Genomic DNA, 19,153 nt, shown 5'->3' with positions numbered 1-19,153 from the left:
GAGGCTCCAAGTATTGAACATCGAAAGGGATTTTTAATTTTTAAGATCATAAAAAAAAGTAGAATCAAATGATTTGATTTTGTTATTGCTATTTGAATACAGGTTTTCTTTTGATATTTTTTTTGTTAAATTTTCTACCATTTTGCTTAGAAATTCATTAATCTGGTTTGCAATCTCAGTTTCTATACTTTGAGGGTCATTGTATGGTTAATATTTTTTTGCTTGCATATTCTTTACTTTATATAATTCCTTATTTTTTTATTAGTTTTGGATTTAGGTACAATATACTCTTTTAGATACTTAATGAGTTAATTTATTTTGGAAATTAACTTTTTTTCTTTTGTTTGATCTTGTCAATATCTTTTTCCAGTTTTTATATGAAACTTTTCATTGACCTAAATTTAAAAATTCCATCTGTGATCCATGATTTTTTTTACTTAATTTAATTTTTAAATAGTAGCTTGGTTGACCAAAATATTATTCTAATTTGCTTACTTTTATAGTCATTAATCATTTTCTTTTTGTGCCATTTTATCAAAGATCTTTTCAGTTGTGAACCTTCTATCCAGGATAATTTTAGCACACTTCTTAATAACCACATCTCAATGCAATATTTTTTTATTTTATTGACTAAAATAAAAAAAAAATAAAATAGTTGCAATATCAGCAACATGTTAAATATACCAGTGCATTTAATGCACACAGTGGTAAAAGTTTATTACTATTATTAATGTACAAATATTCAAAATTAGTTTGTCCACGCTATATCTTACTGTTTATAAATATAATAAAAATTGGATTGTGTTCAGTAATTTGCTTGAAAGTTCAGATTTGATCTTTTTATTAGTTCATTTAATATCTCTTATCGTAGAGAAATAATCTTTTTTGAGATAATTATCAAAATAGTTATCATTATCTGTCTACTTTTAAAATGTGTTTATAAAAATCACTAGCAATTATATGATTTTTAATATTTTTGCATTCAAATCCAGGTATAATTTTAACTAATTTATAAATTCTTTTTTCTTTATATCACAGCTTTTAAATATTGCACTTTTGTGCAATAATTTTTTGCTGTAATAAAGAAAAAATTAATATAAGAAAAAATTAAAGTTTTGATTTAATTTGTTGTTATTGTACTTCATGTTATATTCATCAAGTTTTAAAAGAAGTGGGTGCTGTATACCAGGTTTCTGCGCTAGCTATTCTGGTTTTATTTTTTTAGAAAGACTATTTATGAATACTTCTAATTTGTCTAAATTATTATTTAAATAAACCATGAATATTGACATGATGTATGCTGAGATTTGTTGAGCTCACTAATTTTATTATGTATATAAATAACTAATATATTTTTTGATAGTTTCAATGCTAGTGAAAAATCAAAAAATATATTACAGTTATTTATATGTATAATATATTGAAATATTAATTAAAGAATACTCTTAAATCATTTGAGTTCAGCTCATAGCACTTTTTTGTGATGTTAAATAATGGTTTTACAGTTGTTATCCTTATATTGACAAATGACCATTGATATTGTCGTGCGCTTAATTGTTGCTGTTGTTGTAAAGTCTTTTCATTTTTGATGGCAGATATATCATATTTATCATACTCAACACTTTTATCTTCATTGTTTATTATGTTCAACACTTTTGACTTAATATAACTTCATTTTATTTAAGTACTTTGGTATAATAGTTTTTATTGAGTAATCAGTTGTAGGGATAACACTGTTCAATTGATTAAAAATATATTGCATATGTGTGTTAATTGTGTTATACAATTTATGCAATTTATCTGGGTTGGATCGCAGTCCTTAGTTTTGTGATCTGCACAAATTATGCATTTAGGTGGATTGTTACACTTTTTCAAACTATGGTTAAATCTTCCATGGTTCAGGCATGATATGTGGTTTAATTTATAATGAATTTCATAACATTGATGACCAATGTATATTCTGAAATTATCTCTGACAATATTGGTATAGCTTAGAAGTAACTTTACTATACCATCCTGTGAATTATTGTAGTAATTGAAGAATACATGTAATGCCTTACATTTGCTTTCATATTCTTGTAAATTTCTTTCGTTGATATCTGATTCTAATATTTCTTCGTCCAAATTTGATTTGATAATACCAGTAATTTTGATTTTTGGATTTTTTAATTTTGTATCATAACCTCCACTTATGTTCATAAGCAATATCTCTTTTGTTTTGGCTACATCATCATGTACGCATTCAACAACTACTGGACCACTCTTCGGATTATGTACTTTATTTTTTATAGACATTACAATTTCTTTTTGTAATATCTTAAGTTGTATTTTATGTACTGTTTGGTTGTCTAAACTAGGATCTTTTGTTTTTATAGTAATATCTGGTGGAAGCATTAGAATAGATTTTTTGTTTTTTGTAACATCATATGCTAATTCTTTGTCATTAAGCCAACTTTCTCATATATAAAAATTTTTTTTTAGTTCATTATTCAGTTCTTTTAGAAGAAAGTTTCTAAGCAATGTTCAAATGTCCATTATGATCTTCAGTCACATGTGTTATATTAGTATTTAGGAGCATGATATTTTTGACAGAGGCATTTTTATCAATTTCAGTTTGTAATGTTGGTAAAACTTTTTGTGGTTCATTTTTCTTTATTTCAGCTATAAGTGCTTTAAACTGTAACCAAGTATAATTTTTGACGTTAATTAAAAATAGATATTCCATGAGTGATGTAAAAAGTAATTGGAAATTATTAAAGAATATATATTTTGCTTATTAAATGCAGGGGCTATTCGTAAAGTAACTTCAGATTCATTATTAAAGAAAACACCAATAAAAAAATAATCTATTATGTAAATCTTGTAACCATATCTTTTAGCTACTTTTCTACATAATTGCTGTCCAAATTAAGGTACTAGTCATATCGTTAGTTTTTGAATAACTTTGTCAAAAAACTCTACCACCTGTGAATTAGCCAGATAGTAACACTGGTTTTTAACTCCTTGCCATTTTCAAACACTGTTTTTCTACCCATTTCTTCATTTTTGGGAAAAGGTGATAAATCACTGGGAGTCAAATCAGGGCTATGTGGAGGACGTTAAATTACTCTTACTTGAAACTGTCATTTTTATGTTGGGTGCCTACTGCAGTATGTGGATGATTGTTGTCATGAAGAAAAATGGTGCCTGAAGTCAGCACACTGCTTCGTTTGTTTTGTATAGCTCTTCTCAATTTCTTCAGTTTCTTGCAGTAAATTTCAGCATTAATTTTCATGCCTCTTTTCATAAAATCAACAAAGATCATCACACCTTTACGGCTCCAAAAAGCTGATGCTATGAGCTTTTTTGAAGCAAATGTTTGTCAGGCCTTTACAGGTTTTCAAGAACTGGTGTTTCCACGTTGAAAAATTTAACCTTTGTCTCCATCGGCTGTTACAATTGGTCATGGAATTCATCCTTCTCTTTATGGTAACAGTGAAGGAAGGTTAGTGCTGACCCCTTCTTTTTTTTTTATGCGTCAGAAAAAATCTTCGGCACCCAGCAACTACAAAATTTGTGGAAGCCTAACCTATTGGTTATGATTTCATACAGCACTATTTGCAATATGCCAGGAAAAAATTAGGATAATATGTTATTGTAAATCTATCTTCTCGAATTTTCACATCGATACTTGCAATAAGTTCATCGACAGTTAAGGGTTGACCATTTCTTTCATTGTTGTGAATGTTTATTCAACCTTCCTGAAATGAATAGTGTCGTTGTCTCAACCTCAGTGTCACTCATGATATTTCCTCCACGTATTGCACAAAGTTCATGATGAATTTCAGCAGCTAATAAGTTTTTCCTTGAAGGAAACTGTGATAGCATGCACTTCATAGACTGTGGTATTTTTTATGACAGCAGTCATTTTGAACAAGAGTTATACAGAACAAACAAGCGAGTGATATTTCCAATTACACAACTAGAACAATACTGAACTGGCTGTTCAACTGTGCAAAGATGGAATCACTCCCCCTGCTCCTTTGCGCGATACTGAGGATCGGAAGTTAATTTCCAAATAGCCCTCATAATTATATTAATTGTAAGAAAAAACATTTTATAAAACAGTAAAATATTTATGACTTAACTTTGAAACTAAAATTATGCTTCCAGAAGATCTTTTCAGGTTAATAAATTATTTGTTTTCCTCAGTTGTATTGCTTCCTGATGGAGCTGCTGTTAATAGCACTGGTCTTAAAATAGTTGGGAAACTTGCCATGTATTATAAGGTCACATATTGATGTGTTGTGATTTTTAGGCCTTTAGATTATTTTTGTCAAAAGTTAGTGAATTTGTTTCAAAAATCAGATTATTGTTAAATGCTATTATTGAAATACTAGAAAAAACTATTTCTTACAATAATAAAAAAAGTGTGCTTTTTCAGACTTGCCAATTTATGACTGTAGTAAAAGTAGAAAATTACATGACTGAAAGATTTGATGGTTGTAAAAAAACTACTCATCAACTATTTGTATAAAATTTGACAGAAAATTCAAAAAAAAATTGTCTGCTGTTGTGAATGATAGGCCATGGTTATTGCTTAATAGTTATGTCAGTGCTTCCATTTTTAGCTGTTATAAATTTCAATTTATATTTTAATAAAAGAAAAAATACCAATTAAATAACCACTTTGGTTGAGTTTTTGCTTCAGAGGACAAGGCTTAAAAGGAGTAGCAAGATTAGCGTGTCTGTCATATGTGGTATAAAATTTAAACCTACCTGTAATTAAAGATCTTTGGTATTTATGGTCTTTTAACTTTTGTTAAAAACTAGAATGGTAATTGTGATAGAGTGATTGGTAAACTACTCCTTCTGAGTTAAGCTCTTTTAACGTTTAAGATTGTAATATTAAAAAGACAACTGTAAGTGATAGCTTACTGTTGTTGATTGACTATGGAATGGCTGTTAATGGTTTTACATTTAGCTGATCTAATGTAGAGATTAGTGTTGTTTTTAATAACAGCACATCATTGACTGGAATGTTATGAGAAAGGGAGCTGCTGTTTTTGTCCATATGAGGTGGTGCGATATGGGTGCATAAGAGACCATCTGCGAGAGACATTGCTGGGTTTGGTGATGAGGGAACGGAAAGGTGAAGTAGTTGACAGGATTGCTATTAAAAATGCTTCCCAAATGTTGATGGTCCTTGGTATCAACAGCCGTTCTGTTTACGAGGAAGATTTTGAGCGACCTTTTCTTCATCAGTCATCAGATTTCTACAGAGTATGTATTTTTTTTGCTTAATTTGTAAATTATTATATTGCTTTTAGTTAATCCTGATTGCAGAAGTCCAATGTATGTTGGATTTATTGGTTCTGGACTGGTGAAAATGCCAGCTCTATGAAGGTAATTAAAAACCTTAATAAAAAATATCTAATCAAAGTGATTAGCTTCTGAAAGAAAGTAAAAGCAATGGTGCAAGCTTTACATATATGAAATGTTTGATCTAAAAAAACACTGTTTTGTTCTGAAAAAAACCAATGTTTCAGTTTTGTTATATGGCAGAATGTCTTTCTTGTAAAACTGCTTTTTTTTTAGAGATGACAAGATGCTAAGATGCTTGGTAATAAATGTGAAATATATTTTAGTTAAAATTAAAATCATTGTCCACTAATGATATTCTCTTAAAATGATGAGTGGTGTTTATTAATTTAAGGTTGATTGAGGTTATTAAAATTATTTTGTTAGATTTTCTATTATTTGCTCAAATATTTTTAAATAATTAATTTTTGTAAGAATTTCAATGTAAATGGAGTCGGTCATTAAAAAAAAGATTATCAATTTTCTTATAGTTACAGGAAATTGTATCTATTATATAATACAAATAATATCAAAAATGAATGTTGTTAATTCTTGAGCTAATTGTTTTCTTTTTTTAAGACAATTTTAATATATTTTATGAATACAGGTGATTACACATTGCATGGAAATCTCTTGGGAGATGATTCTGTGGCCAAAAATAAGAAAAAAAGTTCATATTAAACATAGGTCAGAAAACAATTCCTTACTGAGTTTTGGCTTGGGAAACATTTAGCCCTGCTTTTTTGCCCCCTCTGTGAAATTAAACTGTACTAAAATTCTTGGGTACAAATTGATTCATAAATTTGGTGCTTCCAAGTTGCCGCGGCTTTTGATCTAAGAAATTGAATAAAAGTGGTTCCAGATCTCTATCTCACAGGTTTTAAGAAAACAGGGTAAAACAAAAAAAATTTGCCAGAAAATACACATTCTTAGGTTTGGAATAAAATAGTTAATTTACCAACAAACAAATAAAAATTTCTTTTTAACTTTGTAGAGAATTTAATTCTGAGAAAATTGATAAATAAGTATATTAAAATTAGACACAAATTTGAAAAGTTCAACTTTAATATCATAACAAACCGGATTGGAAAAGTGATAAGATTTTAAACAGAACAATTTTCATTAGTGTTTGAACAACATAATATAAATGAAAAGAAATAGAAAACTTATCAATAACAGAGAGAAAAATTAATAAAAAATGGACTTAAAAAAATAAAAATCACATTTGTTACTTTGATAAAGCTACATTTCTTCAAAGCAGTTGCTCAATGTGTAGCATTCAATGAATAGTTCAGCTCGGTGAATCCATGTTAGATTAGACACTAGGCATGTCTAATAGCATCATTATTATTCCTAATAGTAGCTTCTGCTTTTATTGTACGATATCACAATAATTCTTGAGTGCCATTACGAGCAGAATAGACTAACAACTCCTTCCAACCCCATAGGAAAACATTCGCTAGCATGAGATCAGTAGATTGAGGTGGCTATGTTACTGGTCTGTTTCCACCAATCCATCGCTTACTAAATGTGTTATTTAAATGATTCATCACATCATGACAGTAGTGAGCAGGTGCACATCATTCAAAAACATCTGCACTCTGTCTGCAAGTGGGAATATCTTCCAAGAGTTACATCAGATTTGTTCTACTGCTCTCCATTGAACCTTGGCTGTAAGAAAAAATGGCCTATCACCAAGAAGATGACACCATACATTAAATGAAAATGTGTGTTGTAAATGACATGTAGCAGTCTCATGGGGAATTTCAATCATTTACAATGTATTTCTTGTAAAACAGGATTCATCAGTAATTAGAATGTTACTTAAGAAATGGGCATAAATTTTCTAATTAAATAAATAGAATTTAATCTGTTTATCAAAATCAGGTGATACTAATTCTTGTACACATGCTCCCGTAATGTTGATACACTTGACTGCAAAACATGAAAGTGATGTGACAACCTTCTGGTGTTTGAGGTATTGCATTCAATATTGCTTTCTCACCGTTGGCATTTCTCTCAAAATGTTCACTACCAGCATCAAATTGTTATGGTATAAGCATTCCTGTTTCTTGAATTTACCTTTCCAAAGCCTCAAATGTTTTACAATTCGGTACTCTTTGATCTGGATAATTTTTCTGGTATTCAGGCACAACAGCCAATCTATTTTTATTTATTTTACAACAAACTAACATGTTTGTCAACTCTCCAAATGAAAATGTTCAATTTTAAGAGACGTTATTTACATGTTAACTAGAAATTTTTATTAGATAAATTAACAAAATTATTTTATTCCAAATCTAAAAAGTTTTCAACAAAACTATATTTTACGCTGTTTGTTTAAAACCTAAATGATATAGAGGTGTGGAACCACTTTTATTCAAATTCATAATCAAAAACCACAAGAAGCACCAAATTTATGGTTTGATTTGTACCCCAAGCATTTTAGTATGGTTTAATTTCACAAGGGAATAGAACAAAGGGCTAAATGTTTCGTGACCCAAAACTCATTAATGAGCTGTTTTCTGATCAGTGTTTAAATAAACTTTTTCTTATTTTTTGCTATATAATCATATCCCAAGAAATTGCTTTGGAATTTGGAATGATTCTGTATAAAAGAGGCAGTAAATTATAAGTACCATACATTCAGTTATTTCTAATTAGTGTTATGTTGATATCATTGCTGAACAATTTTTTTTTTTTAATTAAACTTTAAAGTAATAAATCGTGAAAAGTAAAAGTTCTGTTTGTTGAAATCTGTTGTATGATAATTGAAGTTGTTTATTCTATTCCATATGTTGAAGGCTTTAGAAGAAAAGTTTTTTGAAATATTTCTGGTAAAGTCTGTTATGAAGCCTGTTCTTGGTTCTTGTGTATAACAGGAAGCTTGGCTTTTTTCAACCCTCCTGGTGGTTGCTTACTATTTATTTTTTTAAAAGTAACTGGTGGATGTAGGTATTTTGTTTTTGAAATTTTAATTCCACTTTTTGTATGTGAAGATAAAGCACAGTGAAGACATGCTTCATCTTCACATGGCAGATTATTTCTGTATTTACTGGTTAATACAGCAATACAGCCTGGTCCTTCATAAAATGTTATTCATTAAAATGAAGGTTCTCCATTAGTCAGTAAATTTTATGCTCTTATATTTTGTTGGAATTTGACTTAATTCATTTGTCCGTCACTTACATGTATGACTACATGAAACATTTTTAGTCCTTTGTTAATCATTGTTGAATGTTATTGTTTTTGAAAAACCACCATGGCTAATAATTCTTGTCATTTTAAATTAATAAATAAATGAACTAATAAGTGAGCCCATTCTTTTGATAATTCTTGGTTAGTTACGGAAAGTAGTGAAAGTTGTATTAATGAAGATAGTGTGTCCAGTTATCATTCAGGCTTGGTTAGCCAGCTAGAGAATGTGGTTAGGAAACCTCTTCTTTTTTTTATGCTGTAAAAATAGAAATATTAATTTTATAATAAAACTATAAGAATGTTTATCTAATAAACATGCCTGAACATTCACTTAAGAGTACTTACTTACTATATTACACACGGTCCATTTTTTATAAGGACTGCAAAGATATTATTCTTTTTATATTTATTTCTTTAAAAAAAAATAAGTCAAAAAAAGAGGAAAAATTCTTATGTTGTGTACTGGTACTAAACAAGTACTGGTATCACTTCTTTTTTTTTCTTCAGTCATTTGACTGGTTTGATGCAGCTCTCCAAGATTCCCTATCTAGTGCTAGTCGTTTCATTTCAGTATACCCTCTACATCCTACATCCCTAACAATTTGTTTTACATATTCCAAACGTGGCCTGCCTATACAATTTTTTTCCTTCTACCTGTCCTTCCACTATTAAAGCGACTATTCCAGGATGCCTTAGTATGTGGCCTATAAGTCTGTCTCTTCTTTTAACTATATTTTTCCAAATGCTTCTTTCTTCATCTATTTGCCGCAATACCTCTTCATTTGTCAGTTTATCCACCCATCTGATTTTTAACATTCTCCTATAGCACCACATTTCAAAAGCTTCTAATCTTTTCTTCTCAGATATTCCGATTGTCCAAGTTTCACTTCCATATAAAGCGACACTCCAAACATATACTTTCAAAAATCTTTTCCTGACATTTAAATTAATTTTTGATGTAAACAAATTATATTTCTTACTGAAGGCTCGTTTCGCTTGTGCTATTCAGCATTTTATATCGCTCCTGCTTCATCCATCTTTAGTAATTCTACTTCCCAAATAACAAAATTCTTCTACCTCCATAATCTTTTCTCCTCCTATTTTCACATTCAGTGGTCCATCTTTGTTATTTCTAATACATTTCATTACTTTTGTTTTGTTCTTGTTTATTTTCATGCAATAGTTCTTGCGTAGGACTTCATCTATGCCGTGCATTGTTTCTTCTAAATCCTTTTTACTCTCGGCTAGAATTACTATATCATCAGCAAATCGTAGCATCTTTATCTTTTCACCTTGTACTGTTACTCCGAATCTAAATTGTTCTTTAACATCATTAACTGTTAGTTCCATGTAAAGATTAAAAAGTAACGGAGATAGGGAACATCCTTGTCGGACTCCCTTTCTTATTACGGCTTCTTTCTTATGTTCTTCAATTATTACTGTTGCTGTTCTGTTCCTGTACATGTTAGCAATTGTTCTTCTATCTCTGTATTTGAACCCTAATTTTTTTAAAATGCTGAACATTTTATTCCAGTCTACGTTATCGAATGGCTTTTCTAGGTCTATAAACGCCAAGTATGTTGGTATGTTTTTCTTTAATCTTCCTTCTACTATTAATCTGAGGCCTAAAATTGCTTCCCTTGTCCCTATACTTTTCCTGAAACCAAATTGGTCTTCTCCTAACACTTCTTCCACTCTCCTCTCAATTCTTCTGTATAGAATTCTAGTTAAGATTTTTGATGCATGACTAGTTAAACTAATTGTTCTGTATTCTTCACATTTATCTGCCCCTGCTTTCTTTTGTACCATGACTATAACACTTTTTTTGAAGTCTGACGGAAATTCCCCTTTTTCATAAATATTACACACAGTTTGTATAATCTAACAATCGCTTCCTCACCTGCACTGCGCAGTAATTCTACAGGTATTCCGTCTATTCCAGGAGCCTTTATGCCATTTAAATCTTTTAATGCTACTGGTATCACATAGGCTGCAAAATATGCAGCAATATTTTGCTCAGCTCAGGCGGATTTAAGCACATTGCTTTGAGATGAATATTGTATTTTAGTTTTCATAATAGTCCAAAGACAGAACCGTTAAAAATAAAACAACACACTATCATAGTGTGTTGTATGAGTACTAACACATCCTTATAATATAGTAGGATGTGCTGTCATAATTGTCATAGGATGTGCAGGGTTTTTTATTGTGAGTATAAGTATGAGTACATTAAGTATAATTTAGTATGAGTACATTAAGATTTCTTTTTTCTTAATGAGTACATTAAGATTTGGTATGAGTACATTAAGAATTCATCAACATGAAGTTTCAATGAGGACTAAAGTTGAATTTAGTCGATTAATAAGACTCCTCCATTGTAATGTCTGTGTAGTTTAATAGCTACAATTTGTTTTAATGTTAATCAGTCTTATCTATTTTAAGACTTTTTAGGGTAAAACCTCTGTGGAGACAGATGCAAATTTAAATTTAAAAAATAATTATTGTATTTGATTAATACCTTTAGGTCCTTGTTAAAAACTATTCAACATTTTATGTAATTAATCTTTTCAGTTGGAAAGCCAAAAGTTCCTCAATGAAAATAGTGCATCTGTGTATATTAAAAAAGTGGAAGCTCGAATTAATGAAGAAGCAGAGAGAGCGAAACATTACCTAGATGAGTCAACGGAGTCTCGAATTGTTGAAGTTGTTGAGGAAGAGCTTATTAAAAAACATATGAAGACAATTGTAGAGGTAAAGTTTTAGTACTAACTTAATATATCATAGGTTAAGCATTGGTTCATATTAGGATTATTCATATTTCTAATCATTTGCACTAAATCTAATATTAGATCGTTTGCATGTACTTTTTCTTTTCTTTTTTTGTTTGGTGTCTACTTTTAATTTTTTTAAAGCATTTTTCTATAAGTTATGTGGTTTCTTACATGCCAGAAAATTGTTGGTGTGATATTAATATTTCTTTTTCCACTAAACAAATTGTTCCTTGCAGTTACGGTTCTGTTTGCCGATTCGTTTTGCACCTCTTCTAATTAAAAAAATAAATAAAATACTCTGATAGAATTTTAAACTAATTTGCATGTTAATACTGTTTCATCAGATGTAAATGGTAATTTACCCCTACTTGATTGTTCATACTTTTGAATAGGTAGAACATTTTATCTAAATAAAATTTTTTTTCCCGACTTGTATCATACTTACAATTTTTCTGCTTTTACAGATAAAGGAATTGAGATATCATGCGTATCTCTTGCAGGTTTTCTGTTTTATAAAATATAAACAGCTCTCTGGTTCACTGAAGATAATTGTAAGTCATATTGATGGATTGTAAGTTAGATGATGTTTGATAATAATTTGATTACAGTTGGTCCAATATTAATTGCAGTTTTTATGTCTGTGTATTGTGGCTATTTAAGATAGCTCTTAAGTTTTTAAAGACTTAAATAGCAGCTTCAATGCGTTTGATTAAAAAAACTAAACGACTAAATGTTTGTTCTGATAAAGATAATAGCGTATTTTGTTGCATAACGATGTGTTACTTTTTTTTATTTCTTCTCTCTTTTGCATAATGTGAAAATTATTTTACATCAAACTATTATTCAAATCTAATTTTCAAATTCCATAACCCTAAAATTGTTAAGTAAAAGAATCACATTTAAAAAAAATTTTATTATATAAGGTAATATATGTTTATTTACTGGATAAATTTATATTTTTTATTTTATTAATCTTTTTATTAAATTTTGGATTATGTGTTTAATTGGAATCTGCCACATTTTCAATTTAGTTGTAGATCATATGGCATTTACAAGTCTTTCCCCCCCCCCTCAAACCTTTTTCCCCCCCCAAACATTGTATATTTCAAAATATGATACTTTGTGATTCTTTTATATTAACCAACACACAATTTTAGGGTTATGGAATTTGAAAATTAGATTTGAATAATATATAATAATTTTCAGATTTTGCAAAAGATAAGAAATGAAAAAATATCAAAAAGTTATACTTCACATTACTCTATATCTTTACCAGAGCAAACATTTAGTAGTTTATTTTTTAAATCAAATGCAAAGAAGCTGCTATTTTTAAGCTTTTAAAAAATTAATATCCATATTAAATAGCAACACACTTAACTAAAAACTACAAACAGATGAAAGGGTTTATTTACCCTTTAGAAATCTGATCTAATATCTTATGCTGATGTCATTGCATGTGTGGAATCATTACAAAATTGATTTGTTTTTTAATGTTTTCAGTGAAACAGATGAAAAATAATTTTTGGCCTCCTTTTAGGATCAAAAATTTGATTCAGGCCATTTGATTTATTATAACTGTTTTAAAAAAAATCCTCTCAACCATGCATCCTTTATTTGTACACGCGGTATAATTTTAGTGGGAATATTTGTCGGGATTTTTTTTTAACATAAGCAACATTAAATATTATAGAATTTAATACTGTCAGCTGCTGTATACAACATGATTTATTATTTTCTGGGGATTGAACCATAGCTGACATATCATACGTTTTTTTAATTTCAAATGTTGGTTGTCGTGTAAATATTAAATTTGAATGTTATGTTTGTTTTTATATACATCAAGATGTATCATGTTTTTTATCTGCATTCTGTTATGCACACCTCTAAAAGACCATCTGCTTTTTCTTGCAGGAATGTCAGTAGTGTATGAAAATTTATTTTTTATGACCACAAGTAGTTATTTAAGCTAGTACTCTTCTTACTTAAAAAACAAGAATGAAATTTCTTATTCTTGTTTCTGGAAATCAAGTTAAGAAACAAGTTTGTAAATAAATTTCTTTTTTTTCTGTTTTGCAGAATAATTTTCATGTGGAATGAGGCTTTTCTTAATTAACCTTTTTGTTTTTGCTGTCTTTCGTGTAACTTATTTAACTTTCTTTTTTCTACAGCAGAGTTTACTAATAATATATTATGAATAAAACAGAATGGATAAAATAATTATTTTTCAAACATGAAACCAATTTTGATCCAATGGTTGCACTGGACTATCTTAAATGAGAAAAATTTCTTACAAAAATCACTTGTTAAATTTTCTGTGCTGGAGGCATTATTAAATAATTAAAATTTTTTCTGGTAGTCCTTTACCTACAAAAATACCAGCCAATACAAAGTGCAAGTTTTTCATTGACGATAAATGGAATTATTCTATTTATAAAAATATATATATATATATATATATATATATATATATAAAATGCGAAGAAAATACAGGGCGTTTCACATAATGTTCTTAGAAGTTACAAAAATTCAGTACAAAAAAAGTATTTCACTTATCTAAATGAAAGTTGTATGAGGTGATGCAGGGACTCAAACAGTTTTCGTTAAAATCCATAAATGCTCAATATGTGCTCCTCTGGTGACACAGCACACATCAACACAAAAGTCTAGCTCTTGCCAAACTCGTTCTAACATGTCATTTTCGATAGAGTTGATTGCATTGATTATGCGATCCTTTAGCTCAGCGATATCGTGCGGTATTGGTGGGATAAACATGTTATCTTTTCATTTAACCGCAGAGAAAGAAATCGCATGGCGTGATGTCTGGTGATCTTGGTGGCCACAGCATAATGTATTGGTCTTCCTCAGACGCACATCCTATCCAGCACCGAGGTAATGTTGTGTTAAGGTACTGTCGAACCTCGTTATGAAAATGGGCAGGACAACCATCTTACTGGAAAATGAAGTCGTTGAGTAGCTGCCTCAGCTACTGTTACTATTATGGCTATGTTACTATTATGGCTATTATAGCTATTATAGCTATGTTAATAGTAACATAATAGTAACATATCCAGGTATATCATGCTGGTTACTGTCGTTTCCATAAAAAAGAATGGCCCATACACTGCCTCACACGAGATCGCACAAAAAAAACGTTTACTTTCGGAGAATCCCGAATATGTTCCACATAAGCGTGTGGGTTTTCAGTTCCCCAAACTCGCACGTTATGATGGTTTACGCTGAAAATTATCTTGTTTACAAAACCTTCATCTAACATCTTTTCCTGTAACTGTAAACAAAAATTGAGCCTATGTGTTTTATCTCCATCAGAAAGACGCTGGATTAATTGAAGATGGTATGGTTTGCATAATAAACATTTACAGAGAACTCTCCACACTGTTGTTTTTGGAATTCCTAATTCTCTGCCTGCAGCCGCAGTCGATTTTGACGGGCTGCGAATGAAACTTGCACGCACACGTTCAACATTGACGTCTGAGGTTGATGGACGATCAGTTGATTTTCGCTTACACAAGCAACCAGTTTCACTGAATTGTTTATACCATGCATGAATTGAATTGTCACTTGGTGGCTCCTTATGAAATTTAAACTGAAATGCACGTTCCACAGAAATTACTGACTTTGACAAGTGAAATTCGAACGCATAGAAGAACTTCTCGCTTCCCGTGGCAGCCATTTTCTCTGTCGATTCCTAGCGAGCAAATGGTTTAATAACTGCCTAGTGAAAAAAACTATTTGAAGTACTCTTTCGTACAGTACTTGTTTTATTCTTATGAGTGAAATAGTTTTTTGTTAATGAATTTTTGAAATTCCGAAGAACATTATGAAACACCCTGTACATTCTCTGGATTACTTTCAACAAATCAAGGATGTATACTTACCAGTTAGGTGATAATAGTAGTAAAAAGAGTGTTACTATTGTATATTTCTCCTTGGTCATTTTATGGACTAGAGCAGATTTTTCATCTTTTAATCCCAATGACTTAACCCTTTTAGTGCCAACCTTTTTTGATTACCCTGCGAAAACTGCCAGGGGTGTTTTTATATAAAATACATAATTAGACAAGAAAAATCATATCAAGATATGGCTTTAAACTAATAAATTTATCCAGAATAGGGCAATGAATGCAAATATTTTGTTAGACATGCAACTATTTTCAAAGAAAAATTTATAAAAAATGAAAAATATTCTACTTATGGAAAAATTAGTTTTTTTTCATTTTCAGCCTCTTCAGAGTGGTAGAAAAAAATATTTACACAATATCAACTAGTAACAAATATCACTAGAAAAAAAAAAAAAATTTTTACATATACACTATTTTTCGTTTAATATATAAGTAAATTAAAAAAAAAAATTAAATAATGCAGGTATTCATCATTAACAAGTAATTCATGCAACATATCAGTTACAGGTGAGTATGATCTAAATTGCCTACTCATTATACAAAAACATGAACATATACATGTAAACAAGCAAGCTAGGCCAAGACAACTTTGGAGCTGCCAGTACAACCGATTGGGCAAGATGGGATTTAATTAGGCTTTATTTAACTAAACTGCGTATCTATGTTTTTGAAATTAAATTATCTTCTACAAAAAATATTTTTCTACAATAAGATATTTTTAAACAGTTTATATTTTTAATTTAAAAAAGAAAATGTATTTTTTATTGAAATTGTTGTTGGCAATTTTTGCATAATTTACAGACATTTGTTTGATCGAACATTGGGTTTAAAAGGATTAATAAAAATAAAGAAAATTAATTTAATCCTTAGTAATTAACTAAAAATATTTAAAATACTACAAAAATGTTTTTTTGTCTTTAGACACATCGTCAGATTTAGTTTTGAAAAATTGCACAGCACTTTCTTTAAACAATAATGAGTAATTTCATTAACAATGGACTTAATTCAAAATGCTTAACATAATAGGTAGTCTTAAAAGTATTGATGCTTTTATGTATGAGATAACATCAGCGAAATGTGGCAAAAGTCTAGGAAGGCAGTCATGACATCACTAATGACTTAAACATCCATTACCAAAACAGTGTTAAACCATTTGGAGAAATCTGGCTATAAAAAGAAGTTGGGTTCCATGTAAACTGAATTTTTGTTTTTCTTACCTTTTATTTAAATATAACAGGGGTGACTGGTAGCCACCTGAAAAATGTTAAACCCCCCCCTCCCAATCATTGGACTCTTCCCCTTGGTCCACCCTGGCTCATCAGAACATCCCAACTTCCCTTCTGGATTGCTGAGATGCCCCTCCCCAGGAGTGTGGCTACCCTTCCTAGTCCTATCGTACTCAGGGTCCAGGTATGCTCACCACGCATACCCCCTTTCAAGCACGTCCACCTCTCACACTTTGAGGGTTCTTAATGCGTCATCAGAGTGTCCCGACCCCATCACTATTGCATGTGACCGAACCCGGATGTCCTCAACAAAAAGGCTATCTCCCTTACCCTACACGGGTCCACATGCATGTAATATTTAACACATAAACATTCTACAGGTGCCCCTGAATTCAGCCTTCTCGACCTGACAAGCAAAGTGAATGGTGTTTTGAAATATGTTAAAATAAATGGAAACAAATAAAAATACAAACATCCATTGAACAGCAACAAAATTAAAAACATCCTTAGGAAATTCAAAATATGAGTATATTAAAAGCATCTCTCTAGGTAATGAAAAACAGTACAGAATCCTATGGCTCAATGAACCAACTGGAAAGACACACCAACTAACTAACACGTACAATTCATCATAATGTCCTAGTGGAAACATAATACACTCTACAACCTTATACTAGATATTTCATAGAATGGTGTTACCTAACACAAAGATTATATTAAGAATCTTACAAATACTACAAATAGAAACATCAACCACACAAAACAATTGGTTCAACGATCCAGAGATCAAATCTCTACAATGAGGACAAAAATTTATAACATTAGTACACAGATAAGAAAATAGAAAAGTAAAATTACAGCAATTAAATTGGCACGTATCCTGCTGAACTTCAGGCCACGCTTGTGTATGACAGTGAAAAACAATACAGAATATCAGCCGTTAGGTAGCAAAAATTGAGCACACATACAGATGTACATTAGTAGGAAATGTTACATAAAATAGCGGAACAGTTCATGAAAACCAAAATATATGAAGCACAGTAATATGAGAAATCACTAAAACTATTTGAAGACATAAATCACAGGTACATGCTGCTCGCAGTATGCGCTAAAAATAAAAATATGTGAAATTATCACAACTAACTTTGCAAAGAGATACACTAAAAATACAGGCATGTCATACCTGTATTTTTACAAAATATCCTTTTTTCAATCCTTTTTTTTTACAAAATAAATAGAGCAACAACCAAACAATAAATTAGGTAGCACTTAAAACAACTAAAATATAGCTTAAATGAAATAACAAAAATCTCTACTTCGTATGAAAGTGAAAAGAAAAATATATATGTATTCATAAAAGTCTCTTCTGAACCAGTGAGCCATACCACCAGTTTTTTTAATCCAGGCCCCACTCTGCCAGTTTTCTCATTTTGACCTTCAGGATGCCCGTAAACAGCGTGGACATCTCCTCCCATTGCTGTAGCCCTCGTAGCATGTACTCGATTTTGTTCTCTGGTGTTAACCAAGCAAGACCTTGCAAATGTCGTTGACCTTCCCATCTGTCAGACCGATATAGTGTATGTTCAGGGATGTCCAGCTGTCCACAGTAGACACAATCTGGGTTCCCTCTTTGTCGGAACTTAAACAAGTAGGTCCCATACTCCCCGTGTCCTGAAAAAAACAGCGTCAACAGATGCGTATCATCTCCATGTTTCCTTCAGATCCACGGGGTCAGCCTCGGGATTATGCACCTGGTCCATGCATCCTTCCCCGGAGTATCCCAAAGTCCCCGCCACTCCTGCAATAGTAGCTGCTACGCTTTCATTTTGGACATGCCTTCCTTCATTCTCACTAGCTCGCTGGCACGAAGGGCTATCAAAGGGATGCCTGCTAGAACCTCCACTGCATCCCCCGATATCGTGCGATATGCATCTGTTACTTTCATTGCTGTCCGTCTTTGCAGGGATGCCAGCTTTTTGACATACCCTAGACCGAAGGGCTAGGGCTTCCACCCAGACTTGAACAGCATACATCAAAGATGACAACGCCAACGTCATTATTAGCCTTCTTTTACTTGCACTTACCCCTGTTGCATAGCCATCAGCTTTCCCAGTATGGCTACTACCTCGTCACACTTTTTTGTAGCCTCTTTGAGATGTGTGGTGAACAGCCCGGACCTATCCAATCATACCCCCAAGATATCTTGCGTTCTGCTGTTCCATCGACTATGACTTATGGCCTCATTTACCGTCTCTTCCACTTCATCTTCTGTGCAGCCGGCAACAAAAAGAGCTGTGTTATTGGTGTACACAACCACCTCAGCTCCTTCTGGGAGCTACATCCTGAGGAGGCTATCGTACACCAAGTTCCACAGGTCGCTGCAGAATTCCCTGAATAGTATTAAGTTAGTTTCAAAAGAGGCCTGTGAAAACACATGTATAATTGTTTGACCAGAAGCCATAGAAGTTCTGTATTTATGGGATTATGTTCTTGCTCGAAAAATGGCTGAAGGTTATAAAAAAAAAAAAATGGTGCCTATATGGTCTTATAATGTTATCTTCCATTAACAATAAATCTATTCTCAATTTTGATGTCCAAAGGCTCAATACTTTTTAGACAACCTAGTTAAAAATTTCTCAAATTCATTTGTAACTCATAAACTTTACACAAATTATATTGCATGCTGTATGATTAGTTC

The 19,153-nt window shown here is 31.1% G+C and overlaps 1 protein-coding gene across 1 annotated transcript in view; it reads left to right on the top strand.

Annotated features, from left to right (window-relative positions):
* Positions 1–19,153, top strand: part of Cul3 (cullin 3) — a 128,509-nt gene that overhangs the window by 39,553 nt on the left and 69,803 nt on the right. The window contains exons 4-5 of the mRNA XM_075355749.1: positions 5,059–5,262; positions 11,110–11,289. Coding sequence (XP_075211864.1) covers positions 5,059–5,262; positions 11,110–11,289 — 384 coding nt within the window. The remainder of the gene's footprint in view (positions 1–5,058; positions 5,263–11,109; positions 11,290–19,153) is intronic.

Source organism: Lycorma delicatula, chromosome 2, assembly GCF_047948215.1.
Source record: "Lycorma delicatula isolate Av1 chromosome 2, ASM4794821v1, whole genome shotgun sequence".
Classification (NCBI taxonomy): Eukaryota; Metazoa; Arthropoda; class Insecta; order Hemiptera; family Fulgoridae; genus Lycorma; species Lycorma delicatula.
Note: the sequence above shows the minus strand (reverse complement) of the source record. Positions and strands in the feature narration are given on the sequence as shown.